The sequence below is a fragment of the Vidua chalybeata genome, chromosome 14, assembly GCF_026979565.1.
Source record: "Vidua chalybeata isolate OUT-0048 chromosome 14, bVidCha1 merged haplotype, whole genome shotgun sequence".
Taxonomy (NCBI): Eukaryota; Metazoa; Chordata; class Aves; order Passeriformes; family Viduidae; genus Vidua; species Vidua chalybeata.
Genome location: NC_071543.1, coordinates 6,794,689 through 6,816,146, shown reverse-complemented (window position 1 = coordinate 6,816,146; position 21,458 = coordinate 6,794,689). Strand labels below are relative to the sequence as shown.

General features: G+C 39.5%; 1 protein-coding gene across 5 annotated transcripts in view; it reads right to left on the bottom strand.

Moving 5' to 3' along the window:
• Nucleotides 1-21,458, bottom strand: part of AFF2 (ALF transcription elongation factor 2) — a 359,241-nt gene that overhangs the window by 89,657 nt on the left and 248,126 nt on the right. For all 5 annotated transcript variants that reach the window (XM_053955496.1, XM_053955492.1, XM_053955495.1 and 2 more), the window contains exon 8: nucleotides 6,702-6,753. In XM_053955496.1, coding sequence (XP_053811471.1) covers nucleotides 6,702-6,753 — 52 coding nt within the window. The remainder of the gene's footprint in view (nucleotides 1-6,701; nucleotides 6,754-21,458) is intronic.

Here is a 21,458-nt window from a genome sequence, read left to right as displayed (position 1 = left end):
AATTCTCTCACCTGCTGCTGCCTCTGCTTTGTTGTGAAAACACTACAGGGCTTTTGCATAAGTAGCATACATAGCAAGAGGCTCTGGCAAAATGTATTTTCCTCATGCTTATAATAAAGACTCCTTTAAAAGAATTGTGTATGCAACTGTGCACACACACACACAGACTACATGGCCTGTGGACTGAAAGCCTCATCTCCCTCTTCTCTCCCACCCCAAAAAGGCTGGCAGATCTCCAACATCAGGTTCTTATGGCTCTACTGAGGAATGACCTCTTTTTAAGTAGTGACAGAGGCATCAGGGGTTCTAAAGCTTCTCTCACACATGAATTATGTCTTACAGTGGGGCTGACAGAGCTTGGTAGCCTCAGGCTGGTGGCAGAAGTGAACCCAAGAGCAGCCCCTGTTAGAGTGCTGGGGGATTATGGAGTGCCTGCTTACTTGTGGGGAAGAGAGGAGAAGACTTCTTGAAGATGTACATGTAAAACGTTTCAGCTAAGGCAGGTCATTCCCACTTTGCTAGGGCTGTCTGCCTGCCAGCATTTCTTTTCCTCTATTTTTTTCTTTACTGTGGTGGTGAGTTATTGACACTGAGCTGCCAGTGTCAAGCCATGGAAACACTTGGAAAAGGTGAAGTGGAAGGATGGGGTTCCTCCATCTGTGTTGGTCTGGGCAGGTGCTGCCCCAGAGCCCAGGCAAGAGCACAGCTGCAAGATCCAGGGGCAGAGTCCTTCTTCTTGATCTGTGCTCCCGTGCACTCTACAGCAACTATTTTTCCTGAGGGTTGTGTTAATCCCCTTCCTCGCTGATGGATGACCTCCACAATAACAACATGTGTGAAAAAAAATTACATGTGATTCTGTGAATCTGAACAAGTTAAAAGCTTTTGACAAAACTGTGTGTTTTAGTGGTGTGCTATGCTTTTTGCAGAAAGCTCAGCCCAGTTCTCAGGGTGGCTACTGAAAGCTTCTGCTGATAATAAACAAATGATATGAACCTACATCATTACCATGTGAATTATAACCTTAGATACATCAGTCATCAAATCTCTTAGTACCAAAGATTTGCCTAATACAAGCTGGAGTATTAACTCACACAGCTGATATCTTGTTGTTTCAACCACTGTTGTGCACAATAAAATAATTTGAATAACAATTAAAATGGACTGAGGTAGCAAGAAGGGACATATATCCATGAAAGGATTTTTCATGGTTAGAGACTGACAAGGTTGGAGAATGACTGTATTATCCTAATAGCTTCTGTTTTCATTAATGGCTTAATGAAAACATTTCCCTACAATTATAAAGCATGACTGCAAATCTTAAACCCCGGAATGTGTGTTCTTTATCAAACACACACTGCTGTGTCTACAACTGACGCTGCACCACTCTGGGATTTCAATGGAACCCAATGACAGATAAACTGTTTACATTAAAAGACTCTATCAAAGTTATTTTGCTCCTAGTTTCTTCCTAATCCATCTGATTTTTCTATAGCTTTGACAAGACGACCTCTCTCACTGTGTGTGCAGTATTGATGTCATTACTGAAGAGCTGTTCTTCAGCCTTTCTGCAGATAACAAAGTAAATGGAAATGTAGAGAAACCTTGGGGAAGTAAACAGCTTGTTCAGGATTCAGCTAAAAAATGGGAAAAAATAAAACAGGTAAGGATATCTATTGTTACAAGGAAAGTGATCACTGTTGCACTTTAAAAATGTTTACATGATATGATGAAGGCAAATTATGCCTTAGAACTCCATAAAATCTAAAAATTTTAACTTGAATAAAAGCATTGAAAGCTCAGCATGTATTATAAAAATTCAAAGCTCAGCCTATGGCTGATTACCTTTTAAGACTCAGGTAAAAAGTCAAACATTTTGAATTTAATGATCTAATAATTACCTACCAAAAAAGAATTATGTTTATATAAAATACAAACAATAGAGCAGGGCCATGGATGACATACATGTCTTGTGTTTCTAGGGTTTTCAGAAAAGTGGCAATCACTAAGGGGAGAAGGAAAAAAAATCAAGTAGAAAACAAAAATATCTTATTGATTTGTTCTGCCAAAACCACTACATACATGAAATACTGCAAATGGAGCAGGTCTGTAACTAGTATCAATGTTTCTTTGGTTCAAAAACACACAGAACACTAGCAATGTGCTTTAAATTAAGTACACATTTAAAAGGTTAACAGGACTATTCCTTAGGCAGAAGAACAAAGAGGAACTGGTTAAAGAAAATTGGATCCACCACAGCTACTTAAAATACTGTATCCAAGCACAACTCATTTGGATGCCTTTGAGCTCAAAGCTTATTTGAATTATACAGAGGTGTTTTAGAGAACAAAAATACTAACCTGCATTTTATTTAAGCTCTTTCAGCTGAACTGAGCTACTAATTAAAAATCTTCACTACTCTTCCTAATTTCTGATGTACTTTTTTAACAGAGTAATAAAGCCATCTAAAAACCTGTATCCTTCCTTGGAGAAGAGTGTTAACATTAGCATCTCTGAAGTGCCTTGTCATCTCCTGGTTTTACTAATAGCATGTCTGTCATCTGCCTTGATTGTACCTCTTGTAGCCAGTCTGAACATCCTGTGCCATACTGAATGCAATACTGATGCATGTGCCAACTGACAACACCAAGAGAGTTCACAATCCAGGCAATGCTCACCTGTAACAGTACCTCTCAAAAAATACATTAAACAGATGTGTATCTGATATTACAAATATGTGACATAAAAATCTATTGGGTTGGTCAGGGTACATATTAAAAAAACTATTCAAGTAGGTCAAATTGTGGATAACTTAAAACTTTAAAGACAGCAATTTTAATAAAACTGTCAATACAATTTTCTTTGTAAAAACATTTGACACTGATTATGCTGCTTATATTGAGAGAGAAACACGAGGTCTATATCTTTAGATCTTTTATTGAACTGTGAGCGCAGCATCAATAACTGCTTCTCAGCTGTAAATGAAAATTGATTCCAGATCTAACCCATCGTTTTCTGTGTGTCTTTAATCCCAAATCACCCACAATGAGATGTGAGAATCAGCATTTTGCCTAAGGGACAAAGCATGTGTCACATGGCCAGCTCCATGTCTGCACTGGAGGCACTGTGGTTGTGTTTACATGTGCAGATGCAGGTGGGTAATGCAGCCCCTCACTGCTGCACCAGAAGGTGGTGACAGGAGTTTGCAGCTGGGGTGGAGTCATTGTAACTGCCTCATGTTCTACTGCAATGACCTACATGGTCCAAAGTTTTACAGATCTGAAATCTGAAGGCACCTGCAACGAACATCCCACTGAGCCTCCTGCAGGTTGCAGCCCAAAGAAATTCACTCAACAATTTCTGCATCAAGCCCACAGCTGCCAGAAGGCTAAAAGGAAAAGAACCTACAAAGTTTCCATGCAATTCGCAGTGGTTTGGCACTAGGAGTTGAATTTGCAGTGTCAGCTCTCAGTTGCTGAAGCCTCTTAAGCCCTCTGGGGTGAAATTAATTCATCATTTTCTTGGTGATATGTTGCCAGGCCATCATCATATGTGCCTTAACCAAAATAAACATAACACTTACATTAAGAAGGGTTCTCCAAATCAGGAGAATTTAGGAGCAATTTCCAGTTACTCAAAATTCTTTTTGAAAAGGGAATGCCAAAACTGGGCAGCACGATCAGTAATAACCTTGCTGATGCTACCTGTAGAATAAATACCTTCCATTGACTTCAACCTGGTAGTTCCTATCCTATCCAGAAATGAAGCTCAACTTCTCAGTTACATGACTGAGTGGAGCTATTGTGTGGTTGTGCTCCTCCTCAGCAGTGGGGAGAAAAGGAAGGAGATCTTTAACACCTGAAACAGTACAAGGCCCACAGATCCCTGAGTAAATGCAATACAGTTCATAAGAGTGAGGGAGCAAAACAGAAGAGCTTTGTTTCTTGCAGCCATGTTTCTAACAATTTTCTACTTTGACAAATGAACTACTGCTAGTCTCAGAACATGGGCTGATAGATCAAACTCTCCCTACATTCTACAGACTTTCACTAAAAGTTGCTTTCCAAGTACAGTTATGGATCAGTGTCACTACTGTCCTATAAAAATTGAAGGGTCCATAGGAATTCTCAAAGGAGAAATCCTAGGGCTCCCTGCTGACAACGGTTCCAAAGAATTTTGATTTCCTTAAAATTAGAGTAGAAATAAAGGAAACAAACTTGATTTTTACATACTGTGTTGAGGTTTTTTGAATAAAAGTGAGTAAATACCAGCTCATGCTTCACACTGGCTGCAGGCTTATAGCAGAAAAAAATCATAAAGACTGTAAAGAAAATTGTTACATTTCCTTACAGAAATGCTGCATAAACTTCTAGAATGGTTTTGAACTAAGAATTTTAATCTTTTCTCTCCCTGCCAGAATGAGCACATGTGTACACCTGAATAACAGCAGTCATTTGACTGCAAAATATTTATGTTGAAAAAGCCCTTGAAGTTACTTTTTTGTTGTTTATGTGTCTGACCAGTGGGCCAGATCAACCTTTCTTCCAATTTCCAATCCCCTCTCCTTAAAGAGATGTGGCAGAGGCTGCTGAAGTGCAATGAATGAGAGACGCAGCAGAGTCCTGCTGCTCAGCATTGCAAGGCCTTAGCCTGACAAAAATATAAAGGCAAACACTTATTAATTCAGGAAACCTAAAAAGCTGTGAGCTGTATAATTTTGTCTATACTCTATTTGTAAAGCAAATAGAAGACCATACATATATATGTGGGGTACACAGGAAAGTTCAGGGCATTTAAGAAATGTTCTCAGTGTGCAGTTGTGTCCAGTTACTTTACCTGGAACCCCTAAGGATGCAGGTCAGTTAATAGATGACACCAAATTGGGCAGTCAGTGGTGGGCTTGGTATTGCTCAGTTAAGAGTTGTACTTGATGATCTTAGAAGATACTTTCTAACTGAAATGATTGTATGAAAAAAACTTTAAAAATTTTTCTAAGTAGTACAAAAGTTTGAGAAACTACATGAATGGTCCCTGTGGTGCTCTCTTGTTTGTCTGCAGCCTATGCTGTGACCGTGTTTGGAAAGACACGTGGAGCTTTGGAGCAGTCTGAGGCTTCCTGCAGCTCAGACACATCCCCAGCACAGAAGGGCCCGGGCTGCAGCCCCTGGCCTGGCAGCAGGGACACTGCTCACCCACAGGATGCTGCCTTGGTGAGAGGCACATCCCACACTGACAGCACTGAGGGCTCCAGAGCTGTCAGAACCTCTCTGTGCACTGTGTTCTTCCCTGCTTGGGATTAACACCAGAGATGACATCTGCTCAAGTCATTTGATGTCAGCAAACACTGGCCAAGGCCTTTGCTTCTCCATTCACCAGTGATAAGGGATTTCCTCCTAGCAGTATGAACTGTGTGAATTCAGAACTCTGTAAATTCTACGTAAGTCACTAGAAAACTATTACTGTGGGAAAACAACAGTAACTGCTACCTGACAATATATTTCCATTTCTATATTTTAGGCATCTCAGGATCACAATGTCATTTTACAGGACCATTTGGGCAAATTTCCAAACTTGATGCTGTCATTAGTCAACATGTTTGCACAACACTGCATTACACAAGTACAGGATTTTGACCCTTTGGCTTCAGAAGACATTGTGAATCTTGCCAGTGCTAAAAAATACTGACATGTATGACTAAGGGGTCAACTGTCACCAGAAGGTAAATCTTTTCTGGCATGACCCTAAAGGATGGATGAGGTAGGCTGAAGGAGAACATTTAGGTGGTTTAAAAATAAATAAGAAAGAACGATTGGCCTATAATTAACATTTCCCAGACTGAACAGATGATCTTATGCTGAATTACAGCATTACCTTTCTCTCTATTGCAGACATTTAAACATTTGAGACTATTGCATATATAAAGTGAAGGATGAATTTAACACAAAATTCCATTTTTTTTTCTGATAAGAATGTTGAGAATATGAATTTCACCAGCTTTCTTTCCCAGCATTATCCATAAATATTAATTGGGAAGGATAGAGAATGACATGAGCCAGTTTTCTGAAAATGATTCTTCATTAATATCCCAAGTACATGGAGAAACTTTCAGTATTGATTTAGAGCTACATGCTGAGGGCTTTCCCTTTCACAAATGGGAGTCACTGGATTACTGTGGACTCCCAACCCTTTACTCTCTGACTGGAACAAAAACTTACAGACCAAATTTTCTTGCGTGGGCTTGTATAAATGGACTGCAAAGTGCAAACAAGCTCTGTAGTTTTGTTGGTGCTCGTATGTGGTCCTCTTACACATACTTGAAAAAAGCTCATCAATTCAGAAAATGTGTGCAAAGCAAGGGCAGGCTGTTCCACAGTTAGCTTGGAACAATGGAGAACAGAGATTCAGAACACATTGGCTGTTCCTGGGTGATGCTCTGTGTGGTCTCTAATTCAAAGGTTAATAAGTCATATTTTGGTTTAGTTTAATCCACTTCACAAAGTTAACCAGCAAAACTGAAATACATTCCTGTTTGAGAGTTTCCTCTAATAAGAAGGAAGCAAACAAGGTTTAAGCTAATGGATTCTGCAGCACACCAAAATAATTTTCATGCAAATATAGTAAATCAACACACAAACAGATCCAACCAATGAAATAACTTTGTCAGCTGAAATGATCTATGCACTTATATTAGACGTATTTACCTGTTCATTATCATCTTCATCACTGCTGAGTTTTAGATCATCCTCAAGCATTCTGAAAAAAAAAAAGAGGAACAATACAGAATTACATTTAATGAATTAACTTCATATACAATGGGCCAAATCTACACCTCAGCAAAGTCAAAGGAAAAAACTCTTTCAATTCAACAACAGCAAAACCAGACCTGAGGTAAACAAAGTGATGAATAGTCCATGTATGTATGTATTAGTGCTTCTTTGTGATTCTAGGGAAGAATAAATGACTTTCAGACTTCTCCATCATAAAGTTTGTCAGTCAGCTGCTTTTCATGTCCTCTTTTATTTCCACATTGTCTCACAGGGATTAGTCCATATACACCTACACGTGTTTCTAAATCAGAAGATAAATTCAGCTCTGAGACTGCTAAAAACTGAGAAAAAGTCATCCATGTTTCATTCTTAGTCTGGGGCACCATCGATTTCCTTTCTGGTACCAATCCCTACCTTATCAAATAGAGAATGCAAAGTGGATAATAGCAAGAAGAGGAGGTGCTTGTTTGAGGTTTGATGGGATCTAACAGTTTTTAGTGTCCAAAGGCAGACCAAACATTTTCCAAGCTGAGAACCTGCCAGTTCATACCCCTATTTTTTTTTTTTTCATTTATTTATATTTTAAAACAGAGAAATCTCACAGGCCTGCACCCTGCCCTTGGTTAAGGGGAAGGAAGCTCCTAAAAGATGTGGCTGTCCCTATGCCTCCTTCCCTTCCTTTGTCAAAAGAGTTGAATTGCAAATTACTGTATTAACACTCATATGACTTCTTTCAATCCAAGACTTGGGTACAGGAAATTACACGGCGTAAGAAGCCATGTTATTTGCTGCTACAGAGACAGAAGAGCTCTTTCATTTGGGGAGCTCTCTACCTAAAGAGAAGAGCAGTCACCAAATAAGCTCCTGTATAGCTTCCCATATATTCATGCTTTTATCTGAGCTGATAATAATCTGGGCACACTTCTACTTCACACCCATTTCTTCACCTTGACAGACTGTCTTATCACAGGATGACGCACAAATGAATTGGCACATCTCCCCCTGACCTGCTGCAGCAGCCATTAAAATCGCAGATCTTCCTTGCTGCTAGCCCCAGCTCCTTTACCCACGGCAGGAGGCTTGCAAATTGCAATTATTGTTTCCTTTCTGCCTTGATGGGGACTGAAGTCTATGATTTTTTACTGTTAGCCTTTAAATAACTCTAGCAATCAATGGATGTTCTGTTAGGAAGGTTTTTTTTTTTTTTTTTGTTTGAAGACTACCAGTAAATCATGGAAGCCTCCTGACACATGGAATTTTAAAGAGGGGACAATAATCCCAATGTGGAAATTTTAGAACATTTGAAGCCCTGATGGTGCCTTTGTGAAGGAGATCTTTAAACTGGTTTGTGAGTCCTCTGTCTTCCAGCGACCTCTGTTGTCGGGCAACCCAGTGGTTACAAAGTATCTGGACACAAAACTACCGGTCATTAGCATCCTGATAAATGGCTTCCCCCTAATATGGGAACCCATAAAAGTACCAGTGCAGCATGGATTAAAAAAAATCTCCTAAAACTTAGTATTTGTGGGGGGTTGACCTTGTCTGGATGCCAGGTGGCCACCAAAGCTGCTCAATCTCTCCTCTCCATCTGGACAGGAGAGAGAAAATGTAACAGGATGCTTGTGGGTTGAGAAAAGGACAGGGAGAGATCACTCAGCAATTACTGTCATGGGCAAAACAGACTCGATTTGGGGAAATCAATTCAAAGTATTGCCAATGAAATCAGAGTAGGACAATGAGAAATAAAACTAAATGATAAAACACCTTCCCCCCACCCTTCCCTTCTTCCTGGGCTGGACTTCACTGACAATTTTCTCTGCCTCCCCGTTCACAGTGGTGCAGGGGGATGGGGGTTACGGTCAGTTCATTGCACATTGTCTCTGCATGTTCCTCCTCCTCAGGGGAAGAACTCCTCCCATGCTTCCCCTCTTCTTCCAGCATGGAGTCCCTCCCACACGGCCAGCCCCGCATGAGCTTCTTCAACTTGGCCTTCCTCCAGGTTGCAGCTCTTCAGGAACCATTCCAGAGTGTGTCTCTTCTGTGGGTACATCCTCCAGGCACAGGCTGCTCCAGTGTGGGTCCCCCATGGGGTCACAAGTGCTGGCAGCAAACCTGCTCCAGTGCAGGCTTCTCTCTCTACCAGAACACCAGCACAGTCTTCCCACAGGGTCACAGGCTGCTTTGGGCATCCCCCTGCTCTGGCATGGGCTCCTCCCTGGGCTGCAGCGGGATCCCTGCTGCCCAGGACTCCCATGTGCTGCAGGGGCACAGCTGCCTCTCCATGAGCAGCACCAGGGGCTGCAGGGGAACCTCTGCTCTGGCACCTGGAGCACCTCTGCCCCTCCTTCTGCACTGACCTGGCTGTCTGCAGGGCTGTTCCTCTCACAGACTCCTATTCCTCTCTTCCAGCTGCTGTTGCACAGCAGTTTTTTTCCCTTTCTAAAATCTGTTATGCCAGAGGCACCGCTGCTGTCACTGCTGGGCTCAGCCTTGGCTGGTGGCAGGTCCAGCCTGGAGGTTGGCAATGGCTCTGCTGCAAGTGGCAGAAGCTTCTGGCAGCTTCTCAAAGAAGCCACCCCTGCAGTCCCCTGCAGCCAAAACCTTGCCATTCAAACCCAATACTCAATTCTTCAGGGATATTAATCTATAGAGGCCTGGACTTTGGCGATGAACAGAAACTTTTAATGCTGTTTATCTAGCAGACACATTCATTTGTTTCCCCAGAGCCATTACTTGCTGTGCCATTCTCAATGTATCGCTGTGCCTTGATCTATCCACAGTCCCTGATTGTTATCTGCAAGTCTCATTACACCAGAAGGACAATACCCCCAGGAAACCGAGACCATTTTCATACAGGACTATATCATTCTGACTCTTAGCTCTAATTCAATCCTACACTCCTGCTTTTAAACCTACATTTCACTTTAATGTGTAAATTATCCACTGCTTTAAAGAATCACTGCTAGATAATGCATTCTATTGATATTTTTTAATGCAGATTTAAGTGGATATAATGCAAAGATCATGAATGAAACCCAAAAGGGTGGTATGTTTTCTTTCTTTCAGCTATTGGGTGGTTTGGGTTTTAGTGGGTGTTTTTTTTGTTTTTTTTTTTTTTTTCATTTGTTACGTGTTGAATTCCTTTTTGACATACCCTGGTAGAAATAAACCAAAAAGGACAAAAGAAATTCCATATTGGATAAATGGAAAGAACAAAAAAGAAAACATAAAAAAGATAAATGGATACACTTACTAAACTAACCCTACAGCCATCTAAAATGGCTGATTAATAACTGTCCTCATACAGCCTACACTGCAGATACTTTCTAACAAGTACAGTAAGCACAAGACATGTTTATTGAATATTGAAAAATATAAAATTGATATAAAACATGATTAGTAGGAAGGACAACTGTTAGAGTTGGTTTCAGAGAAACTAAATTTGCAGGATTTATGAGTTCCCTTCAAGAGACTAATAGATGTTTAGACAACTAGAGAGAGGAAAAAATTGGATTTTGGCATTTCTTTAGCAGTTCCAAGCTTATCACTTGGGGTATATAATTCTTCTTAGCCTGTTCTGCTAAATGAAGAATATGTCATCCCATTCAGTTCCAAAACTCAAAGCTTAAACAACTAAACCTACCAGCTTCTAAAATGCATCACACTCTTCTGGCAGATGGAATAATTAAAGAGAAACTGAGTATAGTATCAACCAGAAATATATGGTAGCCAGAGAAGTGAGGAAATATATTAGAAATATACAGTACATGCAAATGTAGAATGCTGAACATTTCAAATAACCTGCTCCTAGAGAATATTGGTTAGAAAAAGTAGTATTTTACAGAACACAAAGGACTAGATGGTGTTCCACAATTTTAGAATGTGCTTAATATTCTGAAGACATGGGTCACAGTAGCTTGTACTGTTTAATGTTTCCATTAACTCTCATTTATAAGCAAGTACCATCTGATTGCACTCAAAGCTCAATAAGGACTTTTTAAGATTGCCAGCAACCTTAATTCAAGGTGACTATTTCACTATCATATCTAGAAAGGTATTTTAGCTTCAAAGCCTTGAGACAGAAGAGTTCTGTATCTATAGCTCTCCAAAACACTGTCTGGATGGTCTGAACGTGAAATTAGGCACTCTTGAGTGAGAGGTCCATCTAAATACCCATATGATCTATTCTGCTCTATGTAATTGTTCACCTCAGAAGCACCCAGACTGGAGATTAAAGAGCATATTTGTTATTAAGATCAGGACAGCTATTAATAAAGGCCAATTTGGAGGCTATGTTAAAATTACAATGAATGCTGCCAATGAGGGCAAATCAAAGAGAAAACTGCCTGTATCAGAAAGCTACCTCCAGGGGTGTTATGAATTCATTTTATTTCCTATTCTTCTCTGACCCAGCTGACATTATTATTGAATATACATGTACTTGTTTGTCTTTTCATCCATAGCTAATGCAAAACACCACTTTAGGGAAAGAATAGGATTAAGTAGGATTTTTTATTTCATTATTAGAGCAATGCCATTTACTATAACAGTAGAAGTTGTGTCAGCACATTTATTATAATCTACAATTTTCAGAGGTTTGTAATTTGGAATGTGAAATTATTGCAAAGCAGAAATGTTGGGACAAAGCAACACATTTATCTGTGGTGTAAGTAGGGGCAATCTCATTGACTGACTACAATACCCACTTCCTCCAGGGATAAATTTGCTCCCAAAGCAGATTGTTCCTACATTACAAATTTAGCTAGACAAATGGCTGAACAAGGGCTTTATTAGGATTGGTTCTCTAAAAGTCACACTAGAATAGTAAGAAAATGAACACTGAAATGGGACTTGTAGCCCATCCTGACTTTTGAGTTCAGTGGATGTTTTGTGCACACCAGACCTGCTGATTTGAGATCCTCTCAACAAGCAGGTGAGGATTTGGAGACATGAGATAATTCACTCCCTGAAAAAGTACTACCCCAGTATTTCTCCATTTCAGTTACATATACAGAAGACTCTGAACTTTTCACTGAATATTTTGACAGTATCTTTTTTTTTTTTTTTTTTTTTTGTTTAATGTATAACGGATTTAAATGCTTTTAACAAATGAATAAGGTCCTGCTTGCTAGTAGACTTCTGGGAATGCTATGGATTTTTTCCTGCTCTGGTTGTGGAGGGCTGGGATGGGAGTCTGCTGTGTTTATAGTAACATGATTGGTGATACAGCTTCCTTAAGGAGGAGGTATTTAAAAGGCAGCATGGATAGGACAAGCTTCTGCATGTCTAATTTACTCTGGGATCAATTCACCACTGCACTGGGGCTCACTCTAATGTGAAAAAAACCTTGTGGGAATGAAGAGGATGGAGGAAAGGGAAGAGGGTGTTGCAAGCAGACAACCAAGGTAATACTGGGCAATTCCCTAATCCTGAGCTGCCCAGAAAATTAACTCACTCATGTCAAACCAAATCTGTACAAAATGCATATCCCATCTGAGTCACATCACATCAAACACAAGTGATGATTCTGCAGGAAGGAGGCCAGGCAGTAGTGTTAACCAGACATACAGACATGTCATTCTTTTCTTGCCAGGTTTGTCTCTGGTAAAATGGGAATACATTTCTGTGATATGGGAATAGATTTCTGTGCTACAACTAGTTATTTTATTCAATATTAAAGAGAGAGTTTAGACTCTTATAGCAAGTTTCAAAGTTGTGAAACTTATTAAGACTTAATCCAGAACAGGCAGGAATCTAATAAATGTCTTTGGGGTGAAAAAGGTAGTACACTGCAGCCTGAGTTATGAAGGCCTTGTCACTCCTGTTTGCAGCAATATTCCTGCAGAGGGAACACGGTCCATGCAAATAGTGACTAGCACCGAGATGCAACCTTTTCTACCCCTGAACTTGCATGGAAATAAGGCCATCAGTTCAACACAATCTCTGCTGGTTTACCCTATGGACTTCATCCCCAGCTTGTTTTTCATTTTCCTAGTGCATTTCTCTGTAGTATATAAGGCTTCTCCAAGAGTGGTAACTCAAAAGGTATCATGCAAATGACAAACTGTATAATGGAATTCAGATGTATTTCAAGAATGTGTTGCACACACTGGAGCACAATTTTATCATTTATCAAGGGGGAAGAAGGGGGTCTATGTGTGTGAAAACATCTAACAATAGATTTCCCCAGAGAAGTTCATAATACAGTGAACAAAAAGCTGAGGAAATGAAAATAAACGGTAGAGTAATTCCAAAGGAAAAAAGAAGATCTTTTGTTTTAAAACATCCCATCAATAAATCTTGCAACCTTATATTCATTCTTTTTCTGAAATGTGCAAGTCATCCTTACATTATTTCCTCTGAGATACTGTAAGAGTTATGGTAAAAGAAAATCTCAGAAGATTAAATGGAATTTACAAGCACCATTTACCTTAATAGTCAGGACCATTTGTCCAGCAATTTTATACATACTTAAATATAATTTATTAATTTTCCCTTCTCCTCATCCACCATTTTCTTTCATTACATTTTTGTCAATGATGAAGTCAATCTTGCAAACTGTTACTCACAGAAGTAACTTCTGCTCATTAAAGCAGCTTCAATGGCCTCAACAGGACTAATTTGCTTAAGGTACAGATCAACTCCTCAGTCTGTGGCCTTAAATCACCTCCCCTCAGAAAGGACTAAAGTCAAGTTTTGTGTCTTCACTGCGAAACAACGTGTGAGCAATAGAGGTGCCTGTTCTCTTGCCTGCCACAGGAAAGGCACTCATTATGCTGCTGACATGGTCAGCCTCCTCCTGGCCAGTGATGGAGAGCGATGGCTTGCTAGGACACACTCCATCGTGTGTCACATGCAGCCTGCCTTAGTGTTCCTGGCACCATATCAGTAATTAGTGTAATTACAGATGGTGAGAGAGGAGTAACCCCTGTGGTTTTCTATTAGGTACCTCACAATTAGAGAGTGCACTTCATTACTCATCTCTCTGTATCATCTCTTAATTTCAAAAGGATTAAGCAAAATTAATTCTTTCAGTAGAAGAATTTCTTTATCCAGCCATCCATTAATGTCTATGTACAAAAAGCTCTTCAAAGCAACTAAGATATTAAGTTGCTACCTAAGTGCATTATAACTACTGTTCTGTTGACAGGCATCTTGTGTTTCATTAAAGCTGAGACAAGAACTTTGGGAGAAGGGAGAAACCTGCTGCCAAATTTTAAGGGAATTGGCATGTTTAGCACAAATAATACTCTGGTATATTCAATAACTTCACCTCTCTATTGAGCTTCAATTGTGCTTGAAAACAATGCTTCCAACAGAATGGGATCAGAACTGGGTCAAATATTTTATCAGTATAATAGGAAGTTGCAAAAAAATCATAGAAAGCTGTATCCTTCTGTTTCGAGCTGGTGAGCTCATACCATTATAACCTTAATAACACTCATACCATTGGGTTATCTTTCTGCCTTAGAAAAGTGCAATCTCCTTCACCTTGTGTCTCACTCACTGCCCAGTGACTCTTCAGTACAACACACATCTCTGTTTGGCAAGTTCAGAGTATGATGTATCATTGAAGCAAAAAGAGAGGGAAGAAAGAGAGAAAAGAGAGATGAGAACAAAGAAAAGTATGGGTCCAGGAAAAACACAGGGAGTGACTAATAGTTTCTAAAAATGCCAGTATAAAATGTGCATTCTTAGAGTTTGTGAAGAATAAAAATGAGTACCCACCTTTTTTAGTGTGTTCAATTCTGACTGTGTGCACAAAGCTTTTACTATTTTCCCTTTGATAAACTGCAATGGCTGATATAATTTTGGGTTCTGCTATTTATCAAGAGCAATATATAGTTCAATAGCCATTTCTGTGATACATACTCATTTCCAATATATTCCACATGAAAAACACCTGTTTACTCCAACCATATTTGATTAAAAGTGTCTCCTAGCCAGAGCACCACTATTTTCTCTGGTAAACAAGCTTTCAGTTGGCATATTTACACACAAAGGCTATAGGAACTTAGCACACAGTTAAACAATGATTTATAATTCTACCACAACTTGCAAAGGTGACTTTAAAAAATCATACCAGAAAATATATTAAAGAAATTTGTTCAACAAGGAATGAAATCACACAGGACTGGCTCATCTATCCAATGTTCTACAGTGCGTATGATCCTGTAAGTGGGTCTGGCTTCTTCATTTCTGTGCAAATGAACAACAACTGAAAAAAACTGTAAAGGAATTCTTTACTTGTTCAAAAGGAAGACTCAAGATGTTTAATAAAGACTGGTTGAAGGAGGTCTTCCAGCTGAAGATACTGAAAAGGCAACACAGTGAGTTGTGACATGGCTTTCATGATATGTTATGGAGAATGGGAGCTTTTGCTACAGAAACAGTCTTTGTGCATATGAAGGAAAGTAAAATTGGCCACAGGTTTTTAAAGAACACTGTAAGCTTAGTGCCTGACTTACAGATTTTCAGGGGTGTGCATTACCAGAGCAGAATTCCAAGCAGGAATCCAAGTCCTCTGTACTGGCCTGCTGATGGTGCACAGTGAATAAAGACAGGGATTGGCCACAGGGAAGATGAGCAAGTCCCAGGGGCTTGTGTGTGCATGGGAGAACTGACCAGCACTTTCCAGGCTGCAAAGGCACTACAACTCTACAAAAATACTGCTGGACCATGCCTGGTACACAGGGTAGTTCAGGGATGATCATCAGCAAAAATCCCCACAGAAAGCAAAGATAAGGGGATCTTGGGGAAAGTGAGCTTCATTTTCACTGCCCTAATTTGTGATCAGTGTTTAAAGACACTTTTGTACCTGCAAAATCCTATATCAAGAATCCACAGCTATCCCACAGATCTGATTGAGACTTTCAAAGACAAATGAATCTTCAGTAAGACTGTTCACTTCAATCCCTAAATGAACATTCTGTTGATCAGTCTAAAAATGTATAAACAGAAGAATCCAAGTAGTACTAAAACTAACATAAATATAGGGGATAAAACCAAGCAAGACTAAAACTAATATAAATAGATTGGATAAATGAAAAAAATACTTAAATGATTTCTGAATCTGGATGATTTATAAGGCACTGCATATGCATGAGAGAAATCAAGTACCAAGCACAGTGCTGAAAACACTGACTCATGCAAATAATCCTTGCTCCTGCAAGCACTATTTTTCAGGCTCAGATCCAAACACAATGCCTGACACTGTTTGCTCTGATAATCACTCTAAGATAAACAGATTTGAATAACTGCAAATACTTCCAAGCATTTCCTTTCACTTATAATGTAAAAAGAAAAATTAGAGGATAAAATGAAAATGTGTGTTTCCACTTCTAGATTTCATACATCATTAATTCTGTAAAAATAAATCCATCTTCATGCCGATAGTTCTCTTTGCTTGGCAAGCTTGAAGAATGCAATATGCTAGATAACCTGACTGAAAATTTGATCCTATTGTTTAACAGAATGAGGATTGTTTCATAAGGGGCTCCACCATGTCTGTGCACATTTTCCCCTAAGTAACAGTGTAAGACTTGTATTTCCCCAGACAGCCGAACATTTATGTTGATGTATTTGGCTAGAGATCCAATCTTGCTCTGGCTATAATACAGGAGAATTTTCCTCAGCATTTTGACTAATGGCACTGAAATAATTTAACAGTGCCTTCTGTGCAGGTTACACAAGTTTTCTGATACAGTTAGCTCTTACTGAAAGTTTGCTTACCCTATAAATTATGCCATATGGTTAAACCGTTCTTTGTCCTGAAAACTGAGGATATTATTTTTAGTATCACTGCAAATGGTGTAAATCTGGACGAGCCAGCACTTCCCCACAGCCACACACACCCTGTGTACACACACCCTCCAATCTTTATAGTCCCCAGGACCAGGTTACTTCTGAGCTCTCTGCTAATTTGTGCTTGCAGAGCCCTCTACAGCATTGGAAGAATGAAGCTGTGAAGAACCAAGAAAAGAACATTATTGTTTGTTTTAAATGGCTGCATTAGGGATACTCACAGACACTGTTTATGTCCAATTACAGAACCACAGAATGGCTGGAGTGGGAAGGTACCTCTGGAGATCTAGTACAATGCCCTGCTAAAGCAGGGTCACCCAGAGCAGGTTGCACAGGATCACATCCATACAGGTTTTGAATATATCCAGTGAGGGAAACTCCACAACCTCCCTGGGCAGTCTGTTCCCTGTTCAGTCACCCTCACACTAAAGTTTCTCCTCCTATTCAGATGGAACTTTCTCTGTTTCAGTTTGTGCCCACTGTCCCTTGTCCCCTCAGCTTTAATATCTCTCTCCCAAACTCATCTTGAGACCACTCTGGTCTTCCTTTACCACAAAACCTTTGAGGAGCATTGTGGTTGATTCTCTGAGAGGCAGGTTAAAATCTCAAAATATGGTCCTCAGTGCTAAAAACATTCTAAACAAGAAAATTCCAGAGTACCATTTTTTTTTGCCTTTCTTTTTGACCATTTATATGTCTGGCACTAGGTTTCTTTGTCCATGACTTAAGTACCTCAATGTTATGTTAGACAAATAAACAAGAAAATTAGTACATGAAATTGATAAATGGATAGATACTCAGTGTTTTCTTCAAAGGGCAAAACTTAAGGATGATGCAGACTAAATTTAATTTAACTGATAAAGTCTAATGACATCATGACTTTACAAAGACAAATAACAAAATAATAATATGCCAGAATTATCAGACTGGATCGGGTCCATGGTACATCTAGTTCTACATTTTGTCAGAGGAGGTTGTCCAATGGAACAATTTCTTAGTACTGAACTATTTTGCCTAATACAGCTGGAATGAAGAACTGGTTCATTATGCTCATGAAGCACATATGTCTCCCCAAATTCTTCATTATAATCTTTTTTCGGTTTCTTTGAATCCTGGCTCCACTGTTGGCAGGAACCAGAGTCCTACCTGTAAGAACCTATTTGTTTTTCCTGGCCTTTTAATCCTAGCATTTAAATTGTGAGAAAATAAATGGGAATTTCATAGGTTCTAAGTGAGTCTAGGTGCTTGCCTCCCATCAAATTTCAAACCTTGATTTTCTATCAGAATAGTTATAAGGACATAATACATGTTTTTTTCCGAGGACTATTCTTTTGTACTTTCTCATCTTACTCTACGCAGCTGCCATAACAAGTCTAAATCTTAGTGACTATTATCTTCTGAGGAACAAGTGTGTACATTCACCTTATGCCTAACTTGCAAGCTGCAAAGCCCTCCACACGTTTGCTGAGTTTTGATGTTACTTCAATTGAAAAAGGATGAGTCCCACGAAGAGGAAATTGCACAATACACCTCACACTTGGTGCAGGAGCTGCTAATCTGCAGACTAATCCAGTTGATACATATGGTTAGGCAGTTGGGTAACTATCAGGGTGCAACACCACCTTTCATCTCCTAAGGTAATGCAAAAGTTATGTCTCAAATCCAATTTAAATTGGTGCTCCCTTGAGCGCAAAGATAATTTCTCTCTAATCCTCTTCTGGTTGTCTATAGGGTAACCTTCAAAATCTCAGAAATGACACTAAAAAAAATGATCAAGTCATAATTTTTTAGCACAAAACCTAGCTATTTTTCCTGGTGGCACTATGTTCCAGCTGTTATCAGATTCAAGAATTTTTCAACTGCCTTGAACTCTGCATTTACTTTACTTTTCCAGATTTTTGCCAATGAAAATACCTCAGCACTGCTTGAAGAGAAAATAATCTTGTCAGTTTTATTGTGCCATATCTGAGATGATGAAGGTCATGCTAACTACAAGTCTGTTCCAATTGCTACGGGGTTGGGTGAGGTGGGCTTTTTATTTTATTTTTGGTTTTCCCCTAGCTCCTACCACAAAGTAATAGGGATTTTCCCCTTTCATTCATCTTGCCTTTTGTTGTTTTTAATCGACCACCCATCAGTGCCGAATTGCCTTGTAACTGTCTGCTGAGCTTTCATTTGACAGAGATAGCTGCTATTGTTAGCAGGAGCCTTCACTTCAGCCCATTTAACTTTCCTCAGTTTGACAGCTTCACAATAGCCACCTTCCATCTAAGGAAAACTGTGATTTAGTAGAAAGGGAATGTGGGACAACAGCCTGATCTGTCACTCAGTCTCCAGTGAGTTCTCTTGGCATAAAGTTCCCCTACAAAGCTGGAGGATGAAATACTACATGAAAATAAGATGGTCATGAGACACATTCAGTTATATATTCTGGCAAAATCTAAACAGCAATCACACTTAAAAATACAGCCCTTTCCTGTCAGTAATACCCCATGCTAGGCAGCAAAATAAATATTTTGACTAATTCTAAATTTCCATTTTTTACTTACATTCCAGTGTAATACTTGACTTTTTTCCCCCTCTTTTATTCACCTAGTAATTGTTCTCAGACTGATCTACAAGAGCTCCTAGTGGAAACAATATGCCACAAGTAAATTAAAGCTTTCATTGGACCAGTCGTTGGTCCTACTGCATGTAAGTCTACATGAAAAGATGTTGATGAATTAAGAGCCTGGATGTCCTCCCTTACTGATGATTAAAAAAGTCAAATTCTAGCTGCCTTAGCACAGTCTCTGAATACTTTCTCAGCTCATCTCCACACTCAGCTTTCCTTTCATATGTGCTGTGGAAATACATTTTTAGCTGATTTTTAACTGTTGTGCATTTATGCCTAATACCCTTTTGCATTTAAGCTTAAATTTGGTTTTATCATTTGGCATCAATGACAAGCTGTAGACATCCCACTATAAGATTTCCAGGCACCATTTTTTTTCCTAGTCAGTTAAGTAACATTATTTTCTTGTCCAAAATCTTGGTTCCCAGTTTGAGGAATGCTCTCTTGCTAAAAAATGTGTGTAGAAAATTGAATTTGATTACCATAAAGCATAATTTATTTCAGTCTATCTATATGCTTTTCTTTAACTCTCATTTAACTTCATCAGAAGAGGTGTGAGAATATAGAGTTGGTAGAGCTGCATGCTGCAAAAGGGACCCACTAATCTGACTTCTACATCCACCTGAGTCTGAGGATAATTTCCTGGTATTTAAAATAAGTAAATTACTTTTGTAGTGGTGACTAATCACTGCACAACACATGAACTTTTGTTTTGCAACAGCCATTCAAAGCTTTGTGAAGAAATTACCACAACTATGAGGAAAGGTGTGTACAGAAATGGAGACAGAAAATCAGATCACAGATAAACTCCAGTAGAAAGACAGATAATAGTTACTAGAGAGGAATCTACTGCCCAGCAGAGTTCACTTGTGAGAGAGTACCCACGAGGCTACAGCTAGGAAGAACACCAGACTGCTCCACTGTTTCTAATTAGAGACGACATCCTTCATTTTATAGCTCCTGTGGTCTAATTTGTAGAGAGCCATATCCCCTAAAGCTTTCTGTAAACCAAATTAAAACTCATTCCATCAAGGAGTTTTAGCAATATATGGTCTCTGATCACAATACATACTCATGGTCATGGAGCTGCTGCAGGCAGTCAGCTGGGGGGTGCTGGCTTTTTTTTTTTTTTTTTTTTTTTTTTTCCAAGGAAACAGCAGATTTCTTCTAGGAAAAAACATTTTAAAGACCAGAGAATCTGGTCTGTTTAAACAGTCACTCATGAGAAGGAATAGTACACACAGTCTCTCTCTACTGATTTTCCTAGAATTCTCTGACTTTTAATTAAATAATTTTTCTCCCTCCTTTTTTTATTCAAGACACCTCAAAGCTTCAGCTCAACAAACACTCCTAGCATTTTTTTTCTCTAAATTAAAAAAAAGTTAGCTTAGGGCTTTTTGGAAGCCTTAAGACTCGACAAATGCTTTTGAAGTTTGCAGTCCCTTTTCAACCCAGAAAACATTCATATAATGTGCAGCAGTAACACAAACACCCTACTGGGCTTTAACCCAAGGAGAAGAAATTCTGCCTCTATGCCCATTCAGCTGTTGGCCTCTGTGCCACCACTATCAAGAGTGCCAATTAGCACTACAGGTCCTGGATTTGGACACGTGTCCATTAGACTCCAAGGGAGAACTTCATTTCACACAGCCATTGAATAGCTCTGAGAGTGTGATGAGTTTTGCTCCCTACAAATCTGCCTTGAATTTGAACTGGTAACCTGAAGGTGAAAGGATCCATCATCCCAATGCTAGGGCAGCCCATGCCAGCCAGAGTACCCTTTACACCAAGAATTTGGTGTCATTTGGTAGTTGAACTTCTCACACACACCCAATTCCCTGCAAACACGGCCCTCTGCCATCCCTGTGGGCTCTGATAGAAACACACAGCTCTGTGGATCTGGCATAGCTGCTTGTATCAATCAACACCAAGTCAGACCCTTGTTTCCTCCCACAGGCAAAGGGACTTAGCTAAATTTCTTCAAGCAAGATTTCAAGAAAGTATTTATCACAGCTGGTGTAATTACAGAATTACCTGTGAAAACCCACAAAGGCTGAGGGATCTAATGAATAAGTGGAAAACTACAGAGTAATATCAAACAAAATGTCTACAGTCAAAATATTCCACTCGGTAAAGGTCACAACTCCCTGCCTGGAGGAACAGCAGAGCACGCTTTGAATGCAGGCAGGTGAGAGCTTTGCCCATATTATGTGAGGAGGTTTTGATAAACATTCCAACCTATTTTGACAACGGGTGGCCAATATGGCAAAGTG